Source organism: Plecotus auritus (genome assembly GCF_963455305.1).
Source record: "Plecotus auritus genome assembly, chromosome: 9".
NCBI lineage: Eukaryota > Metazoa > Chordata > Mammalia > Chiroptera > Vespertilionidae > Plecotus > Plecotus auritus.
The window spans coordinates 23,159,977-23,183,006 of record NC_137783.1 but is presented as its reverse complement, the minus strand read 5'-3'; the positions used below and the strand labels follow the sequence as shown (position 1 = coordinate 23,183,006).

The 23,030-nt window shown below is 44.6% G+C and overlaps 1 protein-coding gene across 1 annotated transcript; it reads left to right on the top strand.

The window, feature by feature from the left end:
- Positions 1 to 356: 356 nt before the first annotated feature.
- Positions 357 to 22,932, top strand: DNTT (DNA nucleotidylexotransferase; the record flags this gene model as incomplete). The annotated part of the gene is made up of 11 exons (XM_080643036.1): positions 357 to 559; positions 8,299 to 8,473; positions 9,182 to 9,310; positions 10,475 to 10,645; positions 11,653 to 11,724; positions 13,338 to 13,461; positions 16,158 to 16,290; positions 17,334 to 17,442; positions 18,298 to 18,543; positions 20,642 to 20,725; positions 22,651 to 22,932. 11 exons carry the CDS (start codon positions 357 to 359, stop codon positions 22,735 to 22,737), a joined length of 1,533 nt encoding a protein of 510 aa, XP_080499162.1. The 3' UTR covers positions 22,738 to 22,932.
- Positions 22,933 to 23,030: the final 98 nt, after the last annotated feature.

Genomic DNA, 23,030 nt, shown 5'->3' with positions numbered 1-23,030 from the left:
GACAAGAGGGGCCTCAACACATAAACAAACAAACAAGTAAATAAAATGGGGAAAATGATGTTTCCCTACCCTTCTCATAAGATCCGATGAGATTATACACAGCATAGGAAAGCAAAAATTAATTTCCTGTTTCTGTTATGATCTCTACATTGGACAATGAGCTGAAGTGAGGCAGAAATTCCCCATAAATCTTCAGCAGGAAGAATATCACCAGGGAAGGGCCCAGGAACCTTGCCCTGGCTTCAGAGCCTGCTGGTGAGATGACATCAGAGCTCTTCTGAAGGAGGGGTAGACTCTTCCTCACTGCTGGAGACACCACTTTCAGACACAGCTGGAGCAGCAGCAGCCTCCTTCCCATGGACTCAGTGCACATGGCCCACGCGGGCCCTCGGAAGAAGAGACCCAGGCAGATGGGTGCCTCGATGGCTTCTCCTCCTCAGGACATCAAGTTCCGAGATTTGGTCCTCTTCATTTTGGAGAAGAAAATGGGAACAACCCGCAGAGCCTTCCTCATGGAGCTGGCTCGAAGGAAAGGATTCAGGGTGGAGAATGAGCTCAGGTAGGACACCACTGATTCATTTGTGAGTCAGTTTTGTGAACAGCTCCTTTGTAACCCAAGAACCCTGTGTTTCCTCCCATGTGGGGAAGAGGTGATGAAACCAAGGAACAGATCTGAGCCAATTAGTTAGGGGAAATAAGATGAGTGGTGACTGAATAGAATCATATTGAAAATAATTAGCATCCAAAAATAAGTACAATTTTATTTTTTATTTTTTTGCCTTTCACTTTGATGAGATGAGGTATCTAAGGATGATAAACAGAAACCTAGTTGGAAAATTCAAGGCTGAAGCCACTCAATTTCATTCTTGACCAGTTTGAACAAAACACCGCCGAGTTCAATAAAAAAATGTCAGCTACTTTGAGGCAAAAAGAATGGTTTGGCTGCCTGGCTCTCGAGCTAACCATCTGGCTGTGCTGAGGTGACCAGTGTCTGTGACAGGCTAGGATGAGTGACTATAGCTGGCTCATGTAGGCACCCCAATGTGGCCTTGATCTTACTTTTCCAAAGATCCGTGTGAGTGGGTTTGTAGAGAGAAGGATGCTCATTAAAGATTCAGGGGCGACTCGGAAGCTGAGAGTGAAGAGAACGCTCAAGAGAACTGAGACAAGAAGGCAATGGAAGCAACCATTGTGCTGCTTAGACTGGTTCACTCACAAACCCAGTCACATCCCAGCAGTTGGCCTTCTTGCTTTCCTCACTGTTATATAAGCTCTTCACTGGTCTCAAAGAGATGGAAGAGAAAACAAACAATCCAGAAATAAATGGTGTTAAAACCTTTACATAAATAGTTCCAAACAGAACCACCAGGGGACTTGCAGTGAATAAAGAATGATGATTAAAACAATTGGCTGGCTTCCTGGTCAAAGGAATAGACTGACCGATTTCTTTTTTCTTCAGGAAAACCAATAAGAATTCTATGTGAAAATAAATTTGCATTGAAAAAAATAGTCTTGGATGTTTAAAAATAAAACTGACAAGCCTTTCGTGCTGAAGAAATGTCAGCTTCAAATTGCTTGAGAGACATATGTAAAAAGTCGATAATCGGATGTGATAATTTTCATGAGACCCATTATTCATCTGAAAACACCATGTCACAGAAACATTTTCTTTTTCTATCAAAGTGTCCACTCAGAAATTCCTGAGTCTTCCATGGCCTGTCTCCCTTCTGATTTCCCTTTATATGGTCTCCTTTGCCCCTCTCTGCCTCTTTCTTCTCTTTAACCCCTGTCTCATTTGTGATGTTAAACCCAAACTATTGAATTAGGAGGCGGGGAAAGATGACATAGGCAAAGAGGCAGAGAAGGAGCAATATTTTAAAAATAATTTGGAAAGAAAAAAACACACCTAAACACCAGAAATTAAAAGCCTTAGCAAATACGGAACTGCTTTTTTGTGGTAAAGAAATTTGGCGAGGGCCAGGCGGGAAGGTGAGAGCCAGATGGTCAAGGTAGCACTTACATGGAAAGCTCTCTGTTGAACGGTCCATACTTCCAGCAGGGGCTGGCTAGTGAGGTTACAGGCACAGCTACAAACACGTACCTGGTGGCGGAGGCAGGTACTTGGGCAGATTATGGAGGCAAGTTTTTTTCTGGCCAGAGAGCTCTGGAGGCAGCGCTGTGCCCAGATGCCCGCTGCCAGGGGCCAAGCCCAGCTGCTCAGGCGACAGAGGAAACTGGTGCCTGGTGAGCAAACTGCTGCTGTGCGCGCGATGGTGGCAGAGTTCCCAGGCTGGCAGCTCAGCAGACACATTAAATACAAATGTGTTCAATGGCACAAAAATAAACCACAGGAAGTAGAAGTCCTAGCTCGCAAACGGAATTTCTGTACTGAGACATGCACACTTTCACTGGAAAGGACAATAGACATGATTGTGGGGGGAAATCTCTAGATAAGAAATCTAGAGACCTCAAATTCTGGCCCTGACTCTTTCCAGCCATGGCATGTGAGGTGAGACTCCTCCTCTGCTCTCTGACCTTGGTTTCTAGATAAATGGTTTAGTCTGATGTGACCACCCAGTGTAATGCTGGATGCCAATGCGCTTTGATAAATTAAAAGTTATGCAAACATAAAGTGTGATTGTTCTCTTGTTAATTAGCTGGATCCATTGACCTTTACAACACAACACAACCCTGAGGAAAGGGTTCTTTCTCCATAATCTGAACTAGGTCAAATGATATAAACAAGTAGAACAAAGACAGGAAGGAAATAAAAATGTTATAAGTGGTTATTTTTTTGGGGGGGGGGAATAGTAGTGAGGGATTATGGCTAGTTTTATTCTGTTTTCCAAATTGTTTACAATATGCATATATTTTAAAAATGAAAATAAAAGCTGATTTTGATGCTTCTCTATAGTGAAGGCTAGCTATGCCTGTCTTCACTATTCTAAGATTCAGAGAAGGCGGAGCTAAAGGGGGGAAGGGATGTTCCGAAAATAGGCAACAACCTTCATAGTTCCTAGCACATTCTTTGGATTCCAGAAGGATTAAATTTGAGGGAAAATCTGATTCTTCTTTTACCTGGGCCTGAGCACAGCTTAGAAATGGCACACCTGCATGCCCTGAACTGTACTGTCTGGAGCTGTTATATTCCCCAGCACATATGCATATGACCTTCCATGTTGAAGAAGGATGAGCTGTGGCTGGAAGGATGGCTCTCCAGGGTTGTGTCACCGGCAGTTTAACACTTGCTGAGTTCCACTGTTCAAGCAGAAGTCCAGCAGATGACACTTTCGTCCTGCCTAGACCTCCATAACTTGTCTACAAGGGTACCTTTGGAAGGCATTGTCTTCAATAAAAGCAAGACAGACCATTGTGGCATCACAAGTAAAGGGTTCTGTTCATACCCGTTCTGCACAATATTTGTATGGTCCTGGACATGCAAACTAGGAGACATGAACCTTGCCAGCAAAGAGTTTATAATGAGACAGGGGAGTCGGGAATTGTAGCTTAGTTATGATCTAGAATTAAGAGACCATAATATAGTTTCCAAGTGTGTACTAGTCTCCTCCTCCTCCTCCCCCTCCTCCTCCTCCTCCCCCTCCTCCTCCTCTTCCTCCTGCTCCTCCTCCTGCTCCTCTTCCTCCTCCATTTTCTAAATTAGCATTTTCCTTCTCTGATTCCTTTACTTTCCATTCATTTCAATGACCAGAGAGTCAGCCCTTAGGCAAACATTCAGGAGAGAACTCCCAATTTCATTCTCCGTGGGAGGTAAAGGCTGTAACTTGCACCAATGCCTCCTGTCATAATGATTCAAGAAATGTGTTTCTCCTCTGAATAAGCGCCAACTAGCAAATCCAGGTGGCCAGCCACATGGACCAACTCCTCTAGAGCCCCTCAGAGCCTTTCCCCTAACACACCCCAGCCTTTAGAAGGTCTCCTGCCTCGTTTCCTTGAGTTGAACTGCCCTCGTGCTGGACGCTCTTCCCTATTGCAGTAGTTATTACTAAATAAAATCTATCCTTGCAGCTCTTACTAGGGTCCAGCTTTGTTTATCTTTGACAGTGTCCTATCACTTCAAATTCGTGGTGTCTGAAATAAAAATATTAAAGGTCATTGCCAAATAAACTGAACACCAGATGAAAAAGATGCTACCAGCTCTAGAAAATATAATGTTTAACTAGTCCATCTCTAGGCCCCTTCCAGTCCCAGTATCCAAACACATTTTTCTTTATATTTTTTTCTTACTTTTCCCCCCTAACCTTGAACCCTTCCTCCCTATGCCCTTCTATGTCTAAGACCTACGACCCCTGGAAGCCCTCTTAGAGGAGAGAACTTCCTCGCTGGAGCACAGGAGATCTGTGACCTCCCACTGGCTTTACTCCTCATCTCATTCAGTTACCCCCTCTTTGACTCCAAGGGCAAGGGCGTCACCAAGGCCATCATACCCACCTCACTCTCAGACCTCTGACCATTTTCTTACACACAGTAGGCTTCAGGAAATACTTGCTCAAAAGAATGATTTATCTGGTGAATACAGAACCAGCCAGAGGAACTTGTGATTTCCAAGATTAATATTTGTAATTAAATTTTTTTCTACAATGTACCAGTATTACTTTTGTAAGCAGCAAAGTGATACTTTATTTTTATAAATTCAGGAGCATGCGATGTAAACTCTAGTTCAGCTCTGGTCCAAATTACTTTGTATTTCAAAATTTGTGGAATTTAAATTAATAAAAATGCTCACCATACCATTTCAGATGGGCCAAAAAATTAAGGCAAGACCCTCTCAGTCTTACTAAGTCTATCAGGGCTGGAAATGGAACCCTGTCTTGACTGCTTCGATTTTCCTGTTTCAGGGATTCGGAAACAGATCAGTTGCTAAGGGGAATTGGCAGGAGGGTTTTTAAACTGCAAACAGCTCAGCTTAACTGTAAATTACTGTTTAAAGGCATTACTTAAAAAAACAAGTCCTACATCAGATGGGAAGGATCAGAAATGACCTTTCCAGGCAAAGAAAACAGTTTTAAAGACAAAGATAAAAGCAGGTGACTGTCCACGAAAACTGGGAAAGTCAGATTGGGGGTCTGTCTCCAGGCAAAAGGGATGGCTGTCTCTTTCTTCATGGAGAGTTTTTCTAATTATACTGAGAGGCAGGACCAACTAGGAAAAGAAAGACAGGAAGAGCCAGAATACAGATATCAGAGGAAAAATCAGAACTAAAATTTATGAGTTAATTTCATAACTCAGGGCTTTCCAGACATCTGAGTGCCACATTAGGGTTCTTATATCTTTTACCACATGTGTTATCATACACATAATGTGTTTCCTTTCATTGTTCCTAAACTGAATTGTTAAACATAATTTAGCTTTGTCCTAAGGTATAATATAAAAACTATGAAACCCATTCAACCATGCCTGATAGGTATAATTTAAAAATGTAGATATAAATAAACACATATGCCTTTTAAATGTTCTGTTGTACCTGCTAAAATTATCTGTTGTACCTGCAGAGAAAGGCGTACCGTGTTGGGAAACATTGCTGTAATTGAGCACATCCAGTTAAAAGAAGATCTTTCTTTATAGACGTGTTTCTCAAAGTGGAATTCGTGGGCTATTGGCGGGGGGGTGGTTTAAAATATGGGTGCTCCTTGCCCCAACTGGTTTGGCTCAGTGGATAGAGCATCGGCCTGCGGACTCAAGGGTCACAGGTTCGATTACGGTCAAGGGCATGTACCTTGGTTGCGGGCACATCCCCAGTGGGGGATGTGCATGAGGCAGCTGGTTGATGTTTCTCTCTCATTGATGTTTCTAACTCTCCGTCTCCCTTCCTCTCTGTAAAAATCAATAAAATATATTTTTTAAAAATAAAATAAAATATGGGTGCTCCCATGAAGAGGCAGGCGCTATTCCCCTTTCCTTGCATCTGGGAGGGCTTGTGACTGCTTCAACCAATAGAGTGGCATAATGTGACTTTTGAGGCAGGGTCATAAAAGGTCCTGTGGCTTCTGCTATTCCTGGATCCCAGAACCTCCTCAAGGAGTTTGAATGCCCTGAGAGAGGCCATGCAAAGGTGTCAGGTTGACATCTGGCCCGTCGCACCTCCATGGGGACCACACCAAACAGAAGGATCACAAGGATCACCAGCCAAGCTGCCTGAATTCCTGACCCACAAAATTGCAGATATAATGAAATCATTACCTTTGTTAAGCCATTACATTTTGGGGCAATTGGTACGTAGCAATAGATAACTAGGACTGACTGACAATGTCAGAATCATGGAGGGAGTTTGTAAAAAATGCATGTTCCTGGGCCCTAGGTAAGATTTACCCTAGGTAAGAATCTTTGGTAATAGGGCCCAGCATCTGAATTTTAACCCAGCTTTCTGGGTGTCTTGGAGAAACACTAGAGTTTAAGAAACATTCCTGCCCTGACCTGTGCGGCTCAGTTGATTGGATGTCATCCCATGCACTGAAAAGTCACTGGTTCGATGCCTGGTCAGGGCACATGCCCAGGTTTCAAGTTCCATCCTGGTAGGGGGTACGCAGATTGATGGTTTGCTCTCACATCGATGTTTCTCTCTCTCACCTGATTCCTTCCTCTCTCTCTAAAAATCAATAAAAAAAATCTTTAAAAAAAGAGAAATATTCCTTTGGAGCCATTGATTAATCAATTCATTTATTCATTCTACCAGTGGTCTACCTATTGACCATTACTGTGAATCTGGCCACGTGCTTGGCACCAGGCCTGGTTATAACCCAGACTGTAGCCAGGCAAATCAGAACACTGTCCCGGCCTTCAGGACGCTAAGGAGCATGAGGAGCACATTTCAGTTCAGCACCAGTTGCAGAAGAGCCTGTGCATTTGCCCTGTGGGAAGCTGGGGGACAAATTCTATCTCATAACTGCTTTGGTTGGTTCAGGCCTCCCAAACCAGTCCAACACATTACCTAGTCCTGGTTAAGACACTAGGTGCGTTTAAGGAATCGAATCCACTGATATTTCAGGAACAGCCATCTCGGCAGTGCCTTGGGGTCTTTGAAAAGCTGGAGACCGCTTTGTGAGGCTGCCTACCACCTTTCATTATAAGAAGACAGCCCCGGGCAAGGCAGAGACACCTCAGCCGCACTCCAGGTCTTTTTGTCCTTAAAAATGACATTCATGTATATTTTTTCTCCTAAGGAGAAAAATGATGATAGATGGTTCATGACAGAAAACACATTAAAATACCAAAACAAAACCTCACCCAGGACTCTAACCACAGAGTAGTAGAACGTTAAGGGATTGCTTGAGTCATGCACACCTGGGTCTGAATCCTGGCTTTATGTCGCCTCTGTAAGCCTCGGTTTTCTCATCTAAAATTATATTGCCCGCCTCCTAAGACTCTTGGGGGGATCAAGTAAGAATATACTGTTGGGCCTTTGTATCCACTGGTTCCCTGTCCACAGATTCAACCAATTGTAGATGGAAAATAACTTTAAAATTCCAGGAAGTTGATCCCTTAACAGTACAGTATACTAACTATTCACGTAGCACTTACATTGTATAGGTGCTATAGGTAATCTAAAGTGGATTTAAAGTACATGAGAGGGTGTGCGTAGGTTATATGCAAATACTATACCATTTTATGTAAGGGACTAGAGCATCCGAGGATTTTGGTATCCATAGGGGTCTTGAAACCAATCCCCTGTGGATACCGAGGGACAAATGTATACTAGTACATGTGTGTATGTGGTTATTATTTTTTTTTCTAATATTCTGGAGTACTTCTCTCTAGCCTTTGTCTTCTGTGTATGCCTATATGTTATATTTCACCCTTTCCCCGACATTTCCAGGCATCTGGATGTCTCTGTTAGAGGCAGGGCTGTGTCCTCAGTGAGGAGTCAGTGGTGGTGGAGCAGGAGTGGAAAGAGTGGATGGTGAGGGGCATGGGTTTGGAAGATGAGCCCCAGGGCTCCTCCCTCCTGGGTTGAGACACAGCCCAGAGCTCAGAGAGCCTGGCAGCCTCCCTGTGGCTTCTCCACGTTGGTGTGTAACTATGGCAACTGTCCTTTCAGGCTTTCTGGGACAATTCTGTTTGTCTCACAGTTTATTGTCGTTCATATGATATTGGACATAAAACACCAAAACATTCGTTCTACGTGGCAGCAGCAGGGACAGTGCGCTAATGGTATTACATAGGAAGTGTTACTGTGTCTCTGTGGCTGCCCTTTGGCGGGGATGCTCTGAGGACCTTGAGGAGAGAGGAGAGCTTCTGATTCTGAAAGTGCCCACAGCTGGTGATTTGTCTTGCCTTCTGCAGTGATTCCGTCACCCACATTGTGGCAGAAAACAACTCAGGTTCCGATGTCCTGGAGTGGCTTCGGGTGCAGAATGTAAGAGCCAGCTCAGAGCCAGCACTCCTCGACGTCTCCTGGCTGATAGAATGCATGCGCGCAGGAAAGCCAGTGGAGGCGACAGGACAACACCAGCTCGTCGTAAGTGTCCTGGCTGTGGTTCCCACTGTCCTTGGCTTGATGGTTCAGAACCTGGGCTACAGAACCAGCAGACCTGGGCTCTCTGCTCACGCCCTGTGTGCCCCTGGGCAAGTCACTTAGCTTCTCTGAGCTTCAGTCCCCTCCTCTATAACATGGGGTAACAACAGCACCCACTTCAAAACATGAGTCTGAGGGTTAGAATAACATATATGCAAAACACTTAATACAAAGCCTGGCCTTAATAAACGGCAGCTGTTTTTATGAAGAGGTCTACACACCAATTCGAAATGTTGAAGCCTTGATGTTCTGGGGCCAGAGAAGTGGAGGGTTTCTATTTTTTTTTCTTGCTATGACCATTCATAAAGCAAAAGGTTAAGAAAGTTAAGCTCTTAATTCAAAATCCTTCACTAACGTGCTAGAACCCTCAGGAAGAGGTTTGTTTCCTTTTCATAGGAAAGGAAAATGGTATTTCACTGATAGTCCTTTTTCACGTGTGTGTTTTTTTTCCCTGATTGGAAAAATAATGCATGTTAATTATAACAAATTCAAATATTAGAGATTTGTATAATATAAAATTTGACTCTCGTGAAATTTTATCCTCTTTCCAGAGATAATTGCCATCAAACTGCTTCCAATTTTTTCTTCATGCATGTCTATTATTATTACTATTGATTGTTATTAAACATAAATGCTCATGCATTTGTTTAGGTGAGAGGAGACTATTCGGGTGGCCCCAACCCAGAGCCCCAGGAGACTCCACCACTTGCTGGAAGAAAGATCTCTCCATACGCGTGTCAGAGAAGAACCACTTTAAACAACCGAAACCGCATATTCACGGTAATGGGGCTTCACAAAACCCGGGGCCGATGAGGCCTGCAGGTCTTTCCCATGAGTCTACAAATTGTGAATTCTTCTGAAAAGGAAGTTTTTCCCACACTCCCCCCGCCCTCCCAATCCTAATCTCTGGTTTTTCTTTCTATCAAGAATGGGCCTACTTGTATCATGGAAATGGACAAATCTATTTGGATTATACTCTTTAGAGATGGTAGATTACTATTTATTAAGAGTCATCATTATTGGGCATCACACTTGTCAAAGGCAACTATTCGGAAAAAGCAAATACGGTGATTAGTCCAATTGCATAGGCATAGCAATGATGCATAAACAGCCTGAGCTGGGAAACCAAAAGCGCGTCTCAGTTCTGTGATGTTTATGAGCTCGGGGAAGTCAGTTCCTCTCTCTGAGCCCCCATTTCTTCTCCATTCCATTGGAAATGAGCTAGATTACCTCTAAAGCCCCATCCAGCCCTGAAGTTTGGCAATTGCGGTTCAAAGGAGCCTAACAAGCCCACAACTGCTCGTCCTCCGGCATCGAGTCAGTTGTCAGGTGGGTAAAGCATGCAGCACTGTAGTGAGTAGAAGACTTCTGTGCGAGGAGGACCAGGAAGTGGGTGCCATGTGCGCGATGCCACACAGCTGCAGCTGCTTCCTCCTCTGCTAGAAGTGCAAACATACTCCACCTCAAATGACCCCGGCCTCGAGCCGTGCCACCTGTAATTGCACCCGTCATTCGGCCAGCCCGTGTTAAAGCACAGCGTGCTGACTGTGCTTTATAGACCAGCCAAGAGATGGGGGTACCCAGTGGTCAAGGCAGAATCCTGGCCTCGGGCTGGTAGGAACGTCAGGAAGCAAAGAAGGAAGGATCAGTAACTCCAAGTAATGACTGGTAGGATGCAGTGAGCATGAGCTCATGCTTTAGTTAAATCATTTCTGAATATCTAATGGCAGTGAACTCAAAGTTGCCTTCCAAAACACGCTGAGGCCTGTCTTCTTATCAAACAGGAGAGGGAGGGGTGCCAAGGTACTGAAGACCCAATCCTGACCTTCAGGGAAAAGGCCAGGCAGGGTTCTCCAATACTTAAAGGAGAACAAGAGACATTTGCGAGTGACCACGGGGCTAGGAAACAAGGCCGTGTTCTACTCATCTGGTTTTATTCTTCAGGATGCCTTTGAGGTACTGGCTGAAAACTGTGAGTTTAGAGAAAACGAAGGCTCCTGTCTGGCATTCATGAGAGCGGCTTCTGTACTTAAGTCACTGCCATTCACCATCATCAGTATGAAGGACACAGAAGGAATTCCCTGCTTGGGGGACAAAGTGAAGAGTATCATAGAGGTAAGGGTGCAATGTGATTTGTCACACCTCTGACAGGTAAGTAGGTAGGCAGGGAGGGAGGGAGGGAGAGAGAGAGAGAGAGAGAGAGAGAGAGAATAGATGTTCCTGTCAGCTATGTAGATATATTCATGACTTATTTTACTTTCTCTAGATAGATTAGATGGATGATAGATGATAGATACATAGACTCTATAATCAATGTTATGACAGCTGGAGCTATGTGGGGCCAAGTAAGTGGAAAAAGGACTCTCCTGTATTATTACTAATCATAGTGAAAGAATCGAGTGACATCAAAGCTCGACAGCAGGGGATAGTCTGACTTCAGACACAGGCTGGGTGAAGGGCCTCAGTTCCATCAGGGGACATCACCCTCCGGGATGGTGGTGGGTGTAACAGGCAGTGGAGTTGATTCTGCATCTCTGTGTGTAATTTTCGGATAGAGAACCAAGGGTGGGTGCCTATTTATTAAATGATGTGGAAGGATTCCCCAGCAAGGCAGGTTGGTCACCCAGAAGTATGTTTCAGTATAGTCAAGTGCGAGGTCAATTATTTAAGATAAATAATCCTAACTCTATCTAGAGGAGGGTGGGTGGCTCTGAGTCAGACATCATAAGGGCTTGAACTTCGAGTTGGCTTTTCAATGGGTCCGAGCCTAATCCACTCAGATAAAAAAAATCTTTGTTTCAGCAAGTTTGTATCCATTGAAAAGAAAATTATCGCAAATATTTAGACACCTTTGGTCAGTGAATATTCTGGTTAGGTGCTCCATAGATTTGGACCCGAATCATTCTGTACCTTTGTTACAGAGGATTGTAAAGTGACACTTGGAAATAAATGACCTGGGATTTTCAAGATTATAGGGAAATGTCTTGTTTTCTCGGGATAATCTAGGGGAACATCCTCCACACAACGGGTGTGCATTTTCTGAAAAGTCAAGCGATTTCAGCATCTTAGACTGTGATTGTCCAACGTCCCTAATTTAAAATATTTTCCAAATGTCTATGCAGGAAATTATTGAAGATGGAGAAAGTTCTGAAGTTAAAGCTGTGTTAAATGATGAGCGATATCAGTCCTTCAAAGTAAGTGATTTTACACATAGTTATAAAAAATGGTTTTTGGTTAATCCTATTACTTATTCTAGGTGGCTGTATGAGTCAGCTTGGGCTGCCCTAACAAAATGCCATGGAGTAGGAGGCTTAACTAATGACTATTTATTTTCTCACAGTTCTGGAGGCTGGAATTCTGAGCTCAGAATGCCAGCACAGTTGGGTTCTGGTTAGGACTCTCTTTCTGGCTTGCAGGTGCCTTCCTTCTCAGTGGGCCCTCACATGAGATAGAGAGAGAACAAGCTCTCTGGTATCTCTTCTTACAAGGGCACAAATCCTATCATTATGGCTCTACCCTCAAGACCTCATCTAAAGCTAATCACCCCCCAAAGGCCCCATCTCCAAATACCATCACACTGGAGGGTAGGACTTCAGCGTATGGATATATATACTAGACGCCCAATGCACGAAATTCATGCAAGAGTAGGCCTTCGAAGCTGTGGCAGCTGCCTCGATCCTGCAGCTGCAGTCCTGGCTTCGTCCGGAAGGACGTCTGGTCTAATTAGCATATTCTGCTTTATTATTATAAATTTTTTTGGGGGAGGGGGGCTGCAAATCAGCCCATGCCAATGGTCTAGGAAGCAGATGCCTAAATAAGTACAGGTGCTGGAGCTTATTGCCACACTATGATGAGATACAAAGTACCTTACCTTCCAGGAGTCTGTCACTCATGTGCACAAATACCACAGGGACACGACAACCATGGGGCGAAACAAACCTGCTCTCAAAGAGCAAACCTGTGTTGAAAAGCTCCTTCCTGCATCCTTGTCTACTTTGGAGCAGCTTTATTACCTCCCAATGCTCCTTACCGTGGCATTGAGAGACTTCTGCCAATCCCTTCAGTTCAGAAGGGATGCACAGGCCCAAAAGGTGGTAGTGGGCAGGAGCCCGGGCTTGGAGGGCAGACAGACCGGGTTTCAGCCTAGGCCAGGGGTGGGCAAACTTTTTGACTCGAAGGCCACAATGGGTTCTTAAACTGGACCGGAGGGCCGGAACAAAAGCATGGATGGAGTGTTTGTGTGAACTAATATAAATTCAAAGTAAAGGAGCGGAGGGGAGAGCAAGAGAACCCTCTGCTCTTTCGGCTCCGCGGGCCGGATAGAACAGCTGAACGGGCCGGATCCGGCCCGCGGGCCGTAGTTTGCCCACAGCTGGCTAGGCTCTGCCACTCACCAGCTGTGTGATGGTGGAGAATTAGTACAACCTACATGTGCATCCCTCGTTAAAGTGTGAGGATAAATATGCAGAGCATGAGTGTGTGTGAGGGACCCTTGGCAAAGGGAAATGCTGACAGGGATAGCTGTTGTCACAGGAGGACAGCACAGGCCACGCCGTGATCCGATTACTGGGGAGCCCCATGCAGATGCCAGAACCTGCCTCTTCGTGTCTGTTTCATTTATCAGGAGAGGACCCCCCTGAAACAAAAATTTCTCTAAAAAATTACTATCACCCACTTACTTGTCATATTGAGGAGAAACTGGGTCAGAGATTTGCTGACACTTTTTCTTAATCTCTTGACCTTGAGAAGTATCATTTGTTGTCATGACTATTTTAGAACTGAAGGCATGCCTCTCCTCCCCTTTCAGCTCTTTACTTCCGTATTCGGAGTGGGACTGAAGACATCTGAGAAATGGTTCAGGATGGGTTTCAGAACCCTGAGTAAAATAAGGTCGGACAAAACCCTGAAATTCACACGAATGCAGAAAGCAGGTAAATCATGTCTCCTGAAAACGCCCCGTCGTTACCATGGGCTGGGCAGGTGGAGGTAGAGCTCTAAGTCAGCTGCATCTCAACTCTAATCCCCATGAGCTGAGGTGCTCATGTGGCCTCTTTTCCTGCTATGGTTAAAAGCAAACACTTTTGGAATCAGACAGCCCTGGATCCAAATCCTGGCTCCAGCAATCTCCAGCTGTGTGATCTTACGTAAGTGTTAAAATCTCTGAGCTTAAGTTACTCGTCTATAAAAGGGAGTGGGAAATAAATCAGATAATGCAGGCAAAGTCATTAGCCCGGCACAGAGCAAATACGCCCTTCATGTAGTGGTTGCCATTTCTTTTTGTCCAGATGTCAAACCAGGTTGCTCTGTTCATCTGGTTCTTACTGAACTGACCCTTCTACCCTTTGGGTCCCGGTTGGGTAAGAGGCATTGGTGAGGAGTCGAGGGTAGAAAGTTGACATGGAGGATTAACAAGCAAAAAGTATTTGAACAAACTAGAGTTGTCTGCCACAAATATAGATCTGTTTTAGAAACTATAGAACACCAGGACATAGAATGGAAATGGTGGAAATCCAGACATAGGGTTGATCTGGTTGACCCAACCAGACTCCTTAATCTGGGAAGAGAAGACTGTGCTGACACAGGCATCCTGAAAGCCTGGTGGGCCTCCCGGAGGCTGAAAGTGGCTTGGTCACTTCCATTTAGGGAGGGTCCTGCTAAGCCTTTTTTAAATGAAGAAATTCCAAGGCATGGTAAAAAAAATAATTGTACCTGTTTTAAATGTTTACTTTTAACATAGAAATACAACTTAATTGGAATTGGAAAGGGCATCATATCCACAATTGTGGGCCCCGTGGCTTCTGAGTTACACAGAATGATGAAGTTGCCAACATTTTAATGATACAGAAGTAAGGGGATCTTCTACAAGATGAGACTGGAAATAAAAGAAAACAGCTATCTTATGTTTAAGTGTTGAAAAGAAACAAGCAACGGGAAAGTAAACAAATCAGATCTTGGAGGTTCACATCAACATAGCTATACAAAACTCCTACTCATCTCTCATCAAGTTGCTAACCTCAGAGAGATTGCTAATACACTCTATAAGATGCCACATAGGAGATAAAAGAGTCTGGGGGAACAAGAGACCCGGTATTTAATTCTGGGCTCTGGGTTCGATTCCGGTCAAGGGCACATGCCCAGGTTTCCAGCTCTATCCCCCGTAGAGGGTGTGCAGGAGGCAGCTGATCAATTATTCTCTCTCATCATTGATGTTTTTATCTCTCTCACCCTCCTCTTTCCTCTCTGAAATCAATAAAAATATATATTTGGCCTTGAACAATCAATGTCTGAAATATAACATTACTCAGTGTATTGTTTCTTATAATAAGCTAACCTCCCCAATCATACCAAAGAGAAAAGCAAGAAAGCCAATAAAGTTGCTTTCCCAGGCATCAACAAATTATTATAGTCTCTCCAAGTTCATTCCTGATATCTGCACGTGTCCGTAAAGAAATTGTTGTCAATCATGACTTTCGGTGTGTGTACATCCTGAATACACACAGGAATTTTATGGCTACCAAGGGAGTTGCAGTTTGAATATCAGCCATGATGAAATATTTTGTATCAAAAGTCTAATGGAACATTGCTTTTTATTTTTTCACATTAATAAATTATGCATTTAATTTTATTAAATTGATTTTTTATTGCGGTAAGAGCACTTAACATGAGCTCTATCCTCTTAGTAATTTTTCTGCATTGGCATCATAACTTACTTATCCATTTCCATTGTGTGCTAATTAGCTCAACTGTGGTAATTATCAAAACATCACATTGGAAACCTTAAATATATACACAAACTTTCATTTGTCAATGACACTGCCATAAAACCAGGGGGTGGGGAAGAATTCTGAAACAGACTTTGCAATCAGGAATTGGGCTGCCCCTGGAGGTATCAGAGCCTCCCACTGCTAGAGAGGCTTAAGCAGAGTTGGAAGGTCTCCCTCTTGGACCTAGATAAGAGAACAGTGCCTTGTGTTGAAGGAGAGTTCATTGTCCCTCAGGATCTGTGACTCTCCCCCACACCTCTGCTCACCTGTCCTCCAATGCTTCATCTCCAGTCTTGGAGGTAAGGCTTCCACCTCCTTGACTCCTCCGCCTCAATCCCCCTTATGGGATTGTGGGAGTAACCAAGTCATTGCAACTCTTCATCAGAACAATCCTGTCTGAGCTTCCATTTCTTCACGGTGGTCAAAGAGCAACAAGCCCAACCACTGAAGACATTTTGCACGTTAGATGCAAACCTACCCGCTTCCTACTCTTGACTTTAACTTTATTTCATCTATCACCTTCCAACCCTGGACCTTCCCACCCCAAATATTTATGTATTGTCTTCTTTAACAATAGGTGTGGCTTACTGATCAAGAGGGCTGGTTCTTCAATAGGAAGTCAGATTTGAACCGCTTGGTTTCTACAGGGATATGCAAGATTGTTTCTTTCTGAGGAAATTGTGAGCCTCTCAGTCAGAAAGCAAAGAGCCATTGTTACCATGAAAAATTCACAACCGAGAGAACAAATAACACGCGCGTAGCCACGTTAGCTGTACGTGGAGCAGAATCCCTTCCCTTTGCGGGCTGGTCATTTCACATGAGACGTGTCACTCTCTCCATTGGCCTGTCCAATGGCCTCTCAGGATTCCTCTATTATGAAGACCTGGTCAGCTGTGTGACCAAGGCCGAAGCGGAGGCCGTGGGCGTGCTGGTTAAAGAGGCCGTCGGGGCATTTCTCCCGGATGCCTTCGTCACCGTGACAGGAGGATTCCGGAGGTAAATAAAGAGGGTTGCTTTTGCTCTCCCTGCTCTCACACCTTCAGTGGCTCCCCAGGTTCAAAAATTCAGGCTTCTGAACCAGGCACAATAGGTCTTTGGTGCTGTGGCCCCAGCCTCTTTCTGCAGCCTCGTTTCCTGCACCTCGTGTTCCACCCCAGCAACCCCAAGTGGCTCGTCATTCTCTACACACGCAGGGCTGTTTCTTGCCTCTGGGACTTTGCTCAGCTGGATCTTCTGTTTGTCCTGTCTTTCCTCAAATCACCTGGCTGGTGTCTTCTCATCCTTTAAGATTCAATTCAAATGCCACCTCCTCCAGAAAGCCTTCCCTGAGGCCCTCCTCCCTGTGCTGGGCTAGGCCTCCCTTCTCAGTGCTTCCTGGATAGCTGCCAGGTAGTCTGTTTGTATCTGTGCTTTTCCCACTAAGATTTTAGAACTTAGTGCTTGGCGAGAACCAGTGCATGGTGCCTGGCACAAAGTAGGCATTCAAAAATATTGGTTGAGCCAATGAATGAATGAATGAATGAACTCTCCACAGAGATGTGTGCAGGAAAAAGCCTCCATTTGCAGAAAGAGATTCCTTCCCCTCACACCCTCCCCTGACTCTCTCTTTGGCTATCTTACATGGTGCTGTTGGACGTCCTGGCAAGCTGAGCCCTTAATCTATGTGATAATTCTAAGAGCCCCATTTTATATTATGCGAATATAGTTCTTAGTTTGCAGTTATCATGCTTGTCTGTATGTGTGGGGTGGGGGTGCAGGGGGGTGCACTCACATGTGAGTGTGCAGAAGAAATAATCTTCTTTGTCATTTTTTACCCAGACATACATGATCATATACATGTATGATTTTTTAAATTTTTTGTGTCATAAATTTATCTTGCAAGGCGTGGGGTTGTGTAACCAAGTATATTTTGTTTACACAAATGTCTGGAGCATTTTGTGTTGCAAACCTTAAGCATAAGGCATAAAAACAAAGACTATTAAAGATTGAGAGCTAAAAATCTAATTTACTTCCATTTTCTACTGGTTATTTTTCATCAGGGGTAAGAAGATTGGGCATGACGTAGATTTTTTAATTACCAGCCCAGGATCAACAGAGGAGGAAGAACAACAACTTTTACCTAAAGTGATAAACTTATGGGAAAGGAAGGTAAGAAGAAAGGCAAAAGTGGATATTTGGGCACTCAAGCATTGTGTTCATGCCATTGCATTTTACACACTACCTCACAATCATATAATGACTAATCGATCCTCAGTTATTTGCAACAGCTGATACAGTGCCGCATGACATGCCATGAGAGGTACCGCATACACACAGCCTGATTTTGTTGTTGTTGTTCATGGTCGGTTTGTTCTTAAAGGGGAAGGGGAGTTGCTGAGCACTGGCCTGCGATCAGAAATGGGGGGTAGATTCTCTGGCAGCTCTGCTGTGAACGGCCTTGGCTGGGCCTCTGCAACCGCTAAATTCCTCCGCTGCAGAGGGAGGATAGTACACCCCGCCCTGGCTTCCTCTCTGAGCATGGCCAGGTGGGCTCACAGCGCCAGGACAAAACACACCCACGTTCTGCTGGAATCCGTAAGGTGTCCTTTAAGAACCTTCATTAACAGCCTGGTATAAGCCCAGCAGCCTATGCATGTTTCTATCTCTCTCCCTTCCTCTTTTCCTAAAAATATCAATAGAAACATTTTTTTTTTTTAAGAACCTGGTGCCACCCAGCCAGCATGGCTCAGTGGTTGAGCATCAACCTATGAACCAGGAGGTCTTGGTTTGATTCCCAGTCAGGGCACATGCCCAGTAGGGGGCGTGGAGGAGGCAGCCGATGGATGTTCCTCTCACATTGATGTTCCTCTCTCTCTCTCCCTCTCCTCTTCTCTCTGAAAACAATACAAAAATAAAAAAATTAAAAATAATGATAAATAAAAATTTTAAAAGAGCCTGGTGTAAAATCAGGGACCCTGTCCATCGGGGACTCTTCCTGATTTATGTCTTTCCATTTGTTTTCAGGGATTACTTTTATACTATGACCTTATAGAGTCAACATTTGAAAAGTTCAAGTTGCCTAGCAGGAAGGTGGATGCTTTAGATCATTTCCAAAAATGCTTTCTGATTTTAAAATTGCACCATCAGAGGGTAGACAGTGACAAGGCCAGCCAGCAGGAAGGGAAAACCTGGAAGGCCATCCGTGTGGACCTGGTCATGTGCCCCTACGAGCGCCGTGCCTTCGCTCTGCTGGGCTGGACCGGCTCCCGGGTAAGCACTACCTGGATCTTCGCGACTGTGGCTGAGAGCAGTGACAATGGCAGTGGGGGCGGGGTGACAGGAGCGGGCAGTGTCCAGAAAGCTCTACATCCGGCATTCCACCTGCACGTGGTCAAGTGAGACAGATGAATTTCGAAGTTATTCTCAAAGTGTGGTCTCTCAACCAGCAGCATCAGCCTTACCTGGGAACAGGTTAGAAACGTAAATTCTCCACCTCACCCAGAACCACTGAATCCAAAACTCTGGGGATGGAGCCCAGCAATTTGTAGTTGAAAAAGCTTCCCAGGTGATTCCAAAGCAGGTGAAGTGTGAGAGCCACTGAAGCAGAGAAAGCAGCATGGTGGCTCAGAGCACAGGTCTGGCCTCCCCAGACCCGGTCACAAGTCTCTGCACTGCCTCTTAGCAGCTGGGTGGTGTAGGACGAGTTCCCTATGCCCTGTAAGTCTTAGTTTTCCCATCAGGAAAGTGAGGGCGATGACCTCAGCTACCTCCCTGGTTCACAGGATTCAGTGAGATGAAGATGGCAAAGCCCTTGGCACACCCCCAGCACATGGTCCTCCCCCCCCCCCCCCCGCCCCGTTTCACCCATGTCTCAAAGCAGCTGGCTGTTCCTCAGAGAAATGAGTCCTTGGAGGTTTTGAATGACATAACACAAATGAATTGTCCTCAACCTTGAGTTAAATGTCAGGTGTCTTTGCTTTGGGGCTGGAATTATTCCAAAGACCCAGAACACACCTGGCACATAATAGATCATCAACAAATAGTTGTTGAGTGAACATTATTACTCTCCAAATGAAGCCATCATTATAATTTCTAACAGTGTGTGGGGAAATGCTCCTGACATTTTAGCACAGGAGTCCAGGAATATCTCACCACCCAGAACTGGGGAGCCAAGGGCAGCCTCTCAGTGTCCCCATTAGCCCCTCCTCTCCAGACTTCTCACTGTGTGAGCAGCCACTATTCTAAGTGTGGTAGACAGCAGGAGAGTGACCCGGGGCTGGGAGGAGGCTCTGTTGCTAAGCAATACCCCACAGACCAGCAGCTACAGCACCCTCAATCTGCTTCACCCCACTTTCCCCACAATCCTGGCTTCCTCTCTGCTGCATTATAAAGGCCTCCTGGTTGGGAAATCTGTCTTCTCACACACCCAAGTGGTGGGCTAGCAGAGTAGTGCCCAGCTTCAACCTGCTTTCCTGTAATTTAAAAATAAATAAATAAATAAATAAATAAATAAATAAATAAATAAATAAAAGCATTCCTCGCCACTAGAGAGCGCAATTATCCCCAACAAGGAAAGAACAGTATTTCTAGATTTATGCTTCTCAGAAAAATTAACTTCAATGAGAATTTCATTGATTGCCCTCCTATTCCAAGTCGTTCCTGTCCGCTAGCTTAGGCTCCAGGTTTTGCTCCCTGTGACTTCAGAGTCCACCCCTGATCATAGGAGATGCTGCTCTGGGGCAGGTGGCTCAGACCATCAGCTTTACAGAATCTCATAGGAGAGGATGTTAGAACCAGAGGTGACCTTCCTCACGCACTTCTTCCATCATCCTGTTTGAGCAAACAAGATTCAGAGAGGCTGGGTGACTTGTCAAGAGATATACAGCCAGATAGGAACAAAATCCAGGCTGCAATCTGGGTCTCCTGATTCCTCATTCTCTTTTGGAAATGCAGTTTCCAAATTAAAAAACAAAAGTCCCCCAAAATTACTTAAGCATTTACTCTGAACTAGATATTATTCTGTACACAATCCTCACAATGTCCATTTGCTCATTCAACAAACATTTGCTGTACATCAATGTGCCAGGCATATTTGAAGGGGAATATAGTGAAGAACATAAGAAATTGAGTTCCTGTTTCCACAGAGCTGACATTCTAGTGCGAACACGTGAGCACAGAGCTCTGTCATAGCAGAGCTTTGTGCTGGGGGAGAACATTTGAGAATGTTGAGCAGAGTTTAATTCCATTTCGTGGAATGTTTAGTGTTGAGATAGATATTTCATTTTAGGGATGTAGATGCCTCTAAAATGCATAATACTGAAGAGAGTCTAGACTTGATAGTAACTTATTTTACTTATCTCTTGTCCAGCAATTTGAGAGAGACCTCCGGCGCTATGCCACACATGAGCGGAAGATGATGCTAGATAACCATGCTCTGTATGACAAGACCAAGGTAGAGTTGATTCCCTGAGATGGGCTACTTTGACCCTCCTCCCAAGGGCTGGCTCCCTGAACACTTTTCCTGAACTGATTTTAGTGTCCAGTTCCAGTTTTCTTTGCCCAGAATGTCCTGTTCCCATTGATCATAGCTGAGGGCGCCTGGGAAGATCCTAATGGGAGCACAGCCTCCCACCTGGCCCAGAATGCACCTCAGGGGCATTGGGCTCAAAGATGATGAGCTCATGGGGTCCCCAGAACCAGTCCAGCAGTGAATATTCATTGAGTTTAGTATATCCTTGGTATTTGTGATGAGTAACCCCAAAAAAAACCAAAGATCCCCCCAAATCACGAATACCACTCAAGTACTCCTCAAATGCAGCAGGCAGTAGCATTGTGAGTGACCCCTTAGGCCAGGGGTCGGCAAACTGCGGCTCTGTTGACTAATGAGCTTGCCGACCACTGCCTTGGGTCTTCAATGAGAGTCGACTGCCAGAAGGGAAGCATCAGAGCTGCCCTGAGAGGTTGCCGGGCGGTCCGTTAGGCTCATTCACCAGCCATGTTGCTTATTTGGCGTGCTAGCCTGGCAATGTCACAATTCAAACTCATGCAGCAGCAACATGATAAATTACTGTATCCGTTATAGAGAGTTAAAAAAATGTTCACTGTTAGTCCACAAGTGCTGAGGTCTACTGTTCTTACAGTGATCAGGGACACTAAGCTCTGAGAGGAAAGGAGACAGAAAATAACTGAAAGTAATCGTGTTTGCCCTCTAGTTTATAGTCTAAATAAGGTGTGTTTGGTTAGAGCTGTCTTCGTTACAAGTGTCAGGAACCTAACCTAAAATGGCATGGGCACAAAAGAGGAATCTGGCTTCTATACTGTGGCATCTGGGTAATGTTGACTTCAGGTGTGGCTGCATCCAGGCACTCACACAGGTTTCCCTCAGTGCTGGCTTCATCCTTAGGCAGGGTTTTCCCATGAGTCCCATCCTTCCAGCTTAGCTACCCCAACAGAGAAGAGCCTGTTTCCTAATAGTTCCAGCAAGAGCCTGAGCTGATGCTCATTGGCCAGGCCTGGGCCCCGTGCCCATCCTGAATCCATTACGGTGGCTCTGATTGGCTAGACTGGGATTGTGTGTCCCTTTTTGGAGGTGAGATCAGCCCCACCTGATCCTCGGGGACTGAGGGTGGGGGGTGGGGTGTTTCCAAAGAAAAATCAAGGTGCTCTTGTCAGAAGAGAGGGCCCTGGATGTGGCAGGATGTTGAGCGTGTGCATGGAGGCAGATTCACATAACCCTATTTAGGAATACTTGCAAATTGACATAATAATAAGTAGTTCAACATAATCGAGTGTCTCCTATGTACCCAACATTATGGGATGGAGGAGAAGTGGTGTTTGGTCTTAAAGAGAACAAGAGTTGAAGCCTGGTGGGGGTAAGGGAAGGTGTGGAGGGCCAGGGGGAGAACATAACACATAGGAGTATCCAATCCTTATCACTCCTTCTTACCTATAGCAATAGTACTGAATTCTGGCTGCACATTAGAATTACCCAGAGCTTTTAAATAGATTGATTGCAAGAACTCTTCTGATTTCATTAGATTGAGCTCAAGTTTCAATATTTTTTTTTAAAACTTCTTCAGATGGTTTTAATGAACAACTGTGGTTAAGAACCATAGGAAAAATACCAAGTGCCTTTAACTGAATATATGAGGCTGTCATAATTTTACCTTAATTTGTTAAGTGCCATGTTTTGTCGTGGGAAAATATAAAAATTACAGAATTCAGTTAAGATGACTTTTAATGCTCAGAAGCAGGGAATTCTGTTTTGGCAATAATTCATTTTGTCAAGACAGTTTTGCAAGTAACACTTTCCTTATGTTCGCGCTGAGATGCTGAACAAAAATATCTGAATGCACATATTTCTTGTTATGCTTTCAGAGGATATTTCTCGAAGCAGAAAGTGAAGAAGAAATTTTTGCACACCTGGGATTGGATTACATTGACCCATGGGAAAGAAATGCCTAGAAAAATTTGTTGACATTTTTAAAAAAGTCTCAGGTTAAATAAATATGCTTCATGTTATAGTTAACGATGCCTTTGGAAAGCTGGGGATTCTTAAGCCTTACTGAAATGCAGATTGTTTCTCGCAGTGAATCGTTTGGGAAACATGATAAGGCACCACCTGGTAATGGGTTATGCTCTAATAGGCCATTTGGACGACCGCTGCTTAGCATTCGCAATGCATTTTGCCATAGAAACAGTGTTGTAATGGGTGGCTCCTTTCCAGGGAAGCTCAGCAAAGCCCACTTCCCCGCAGA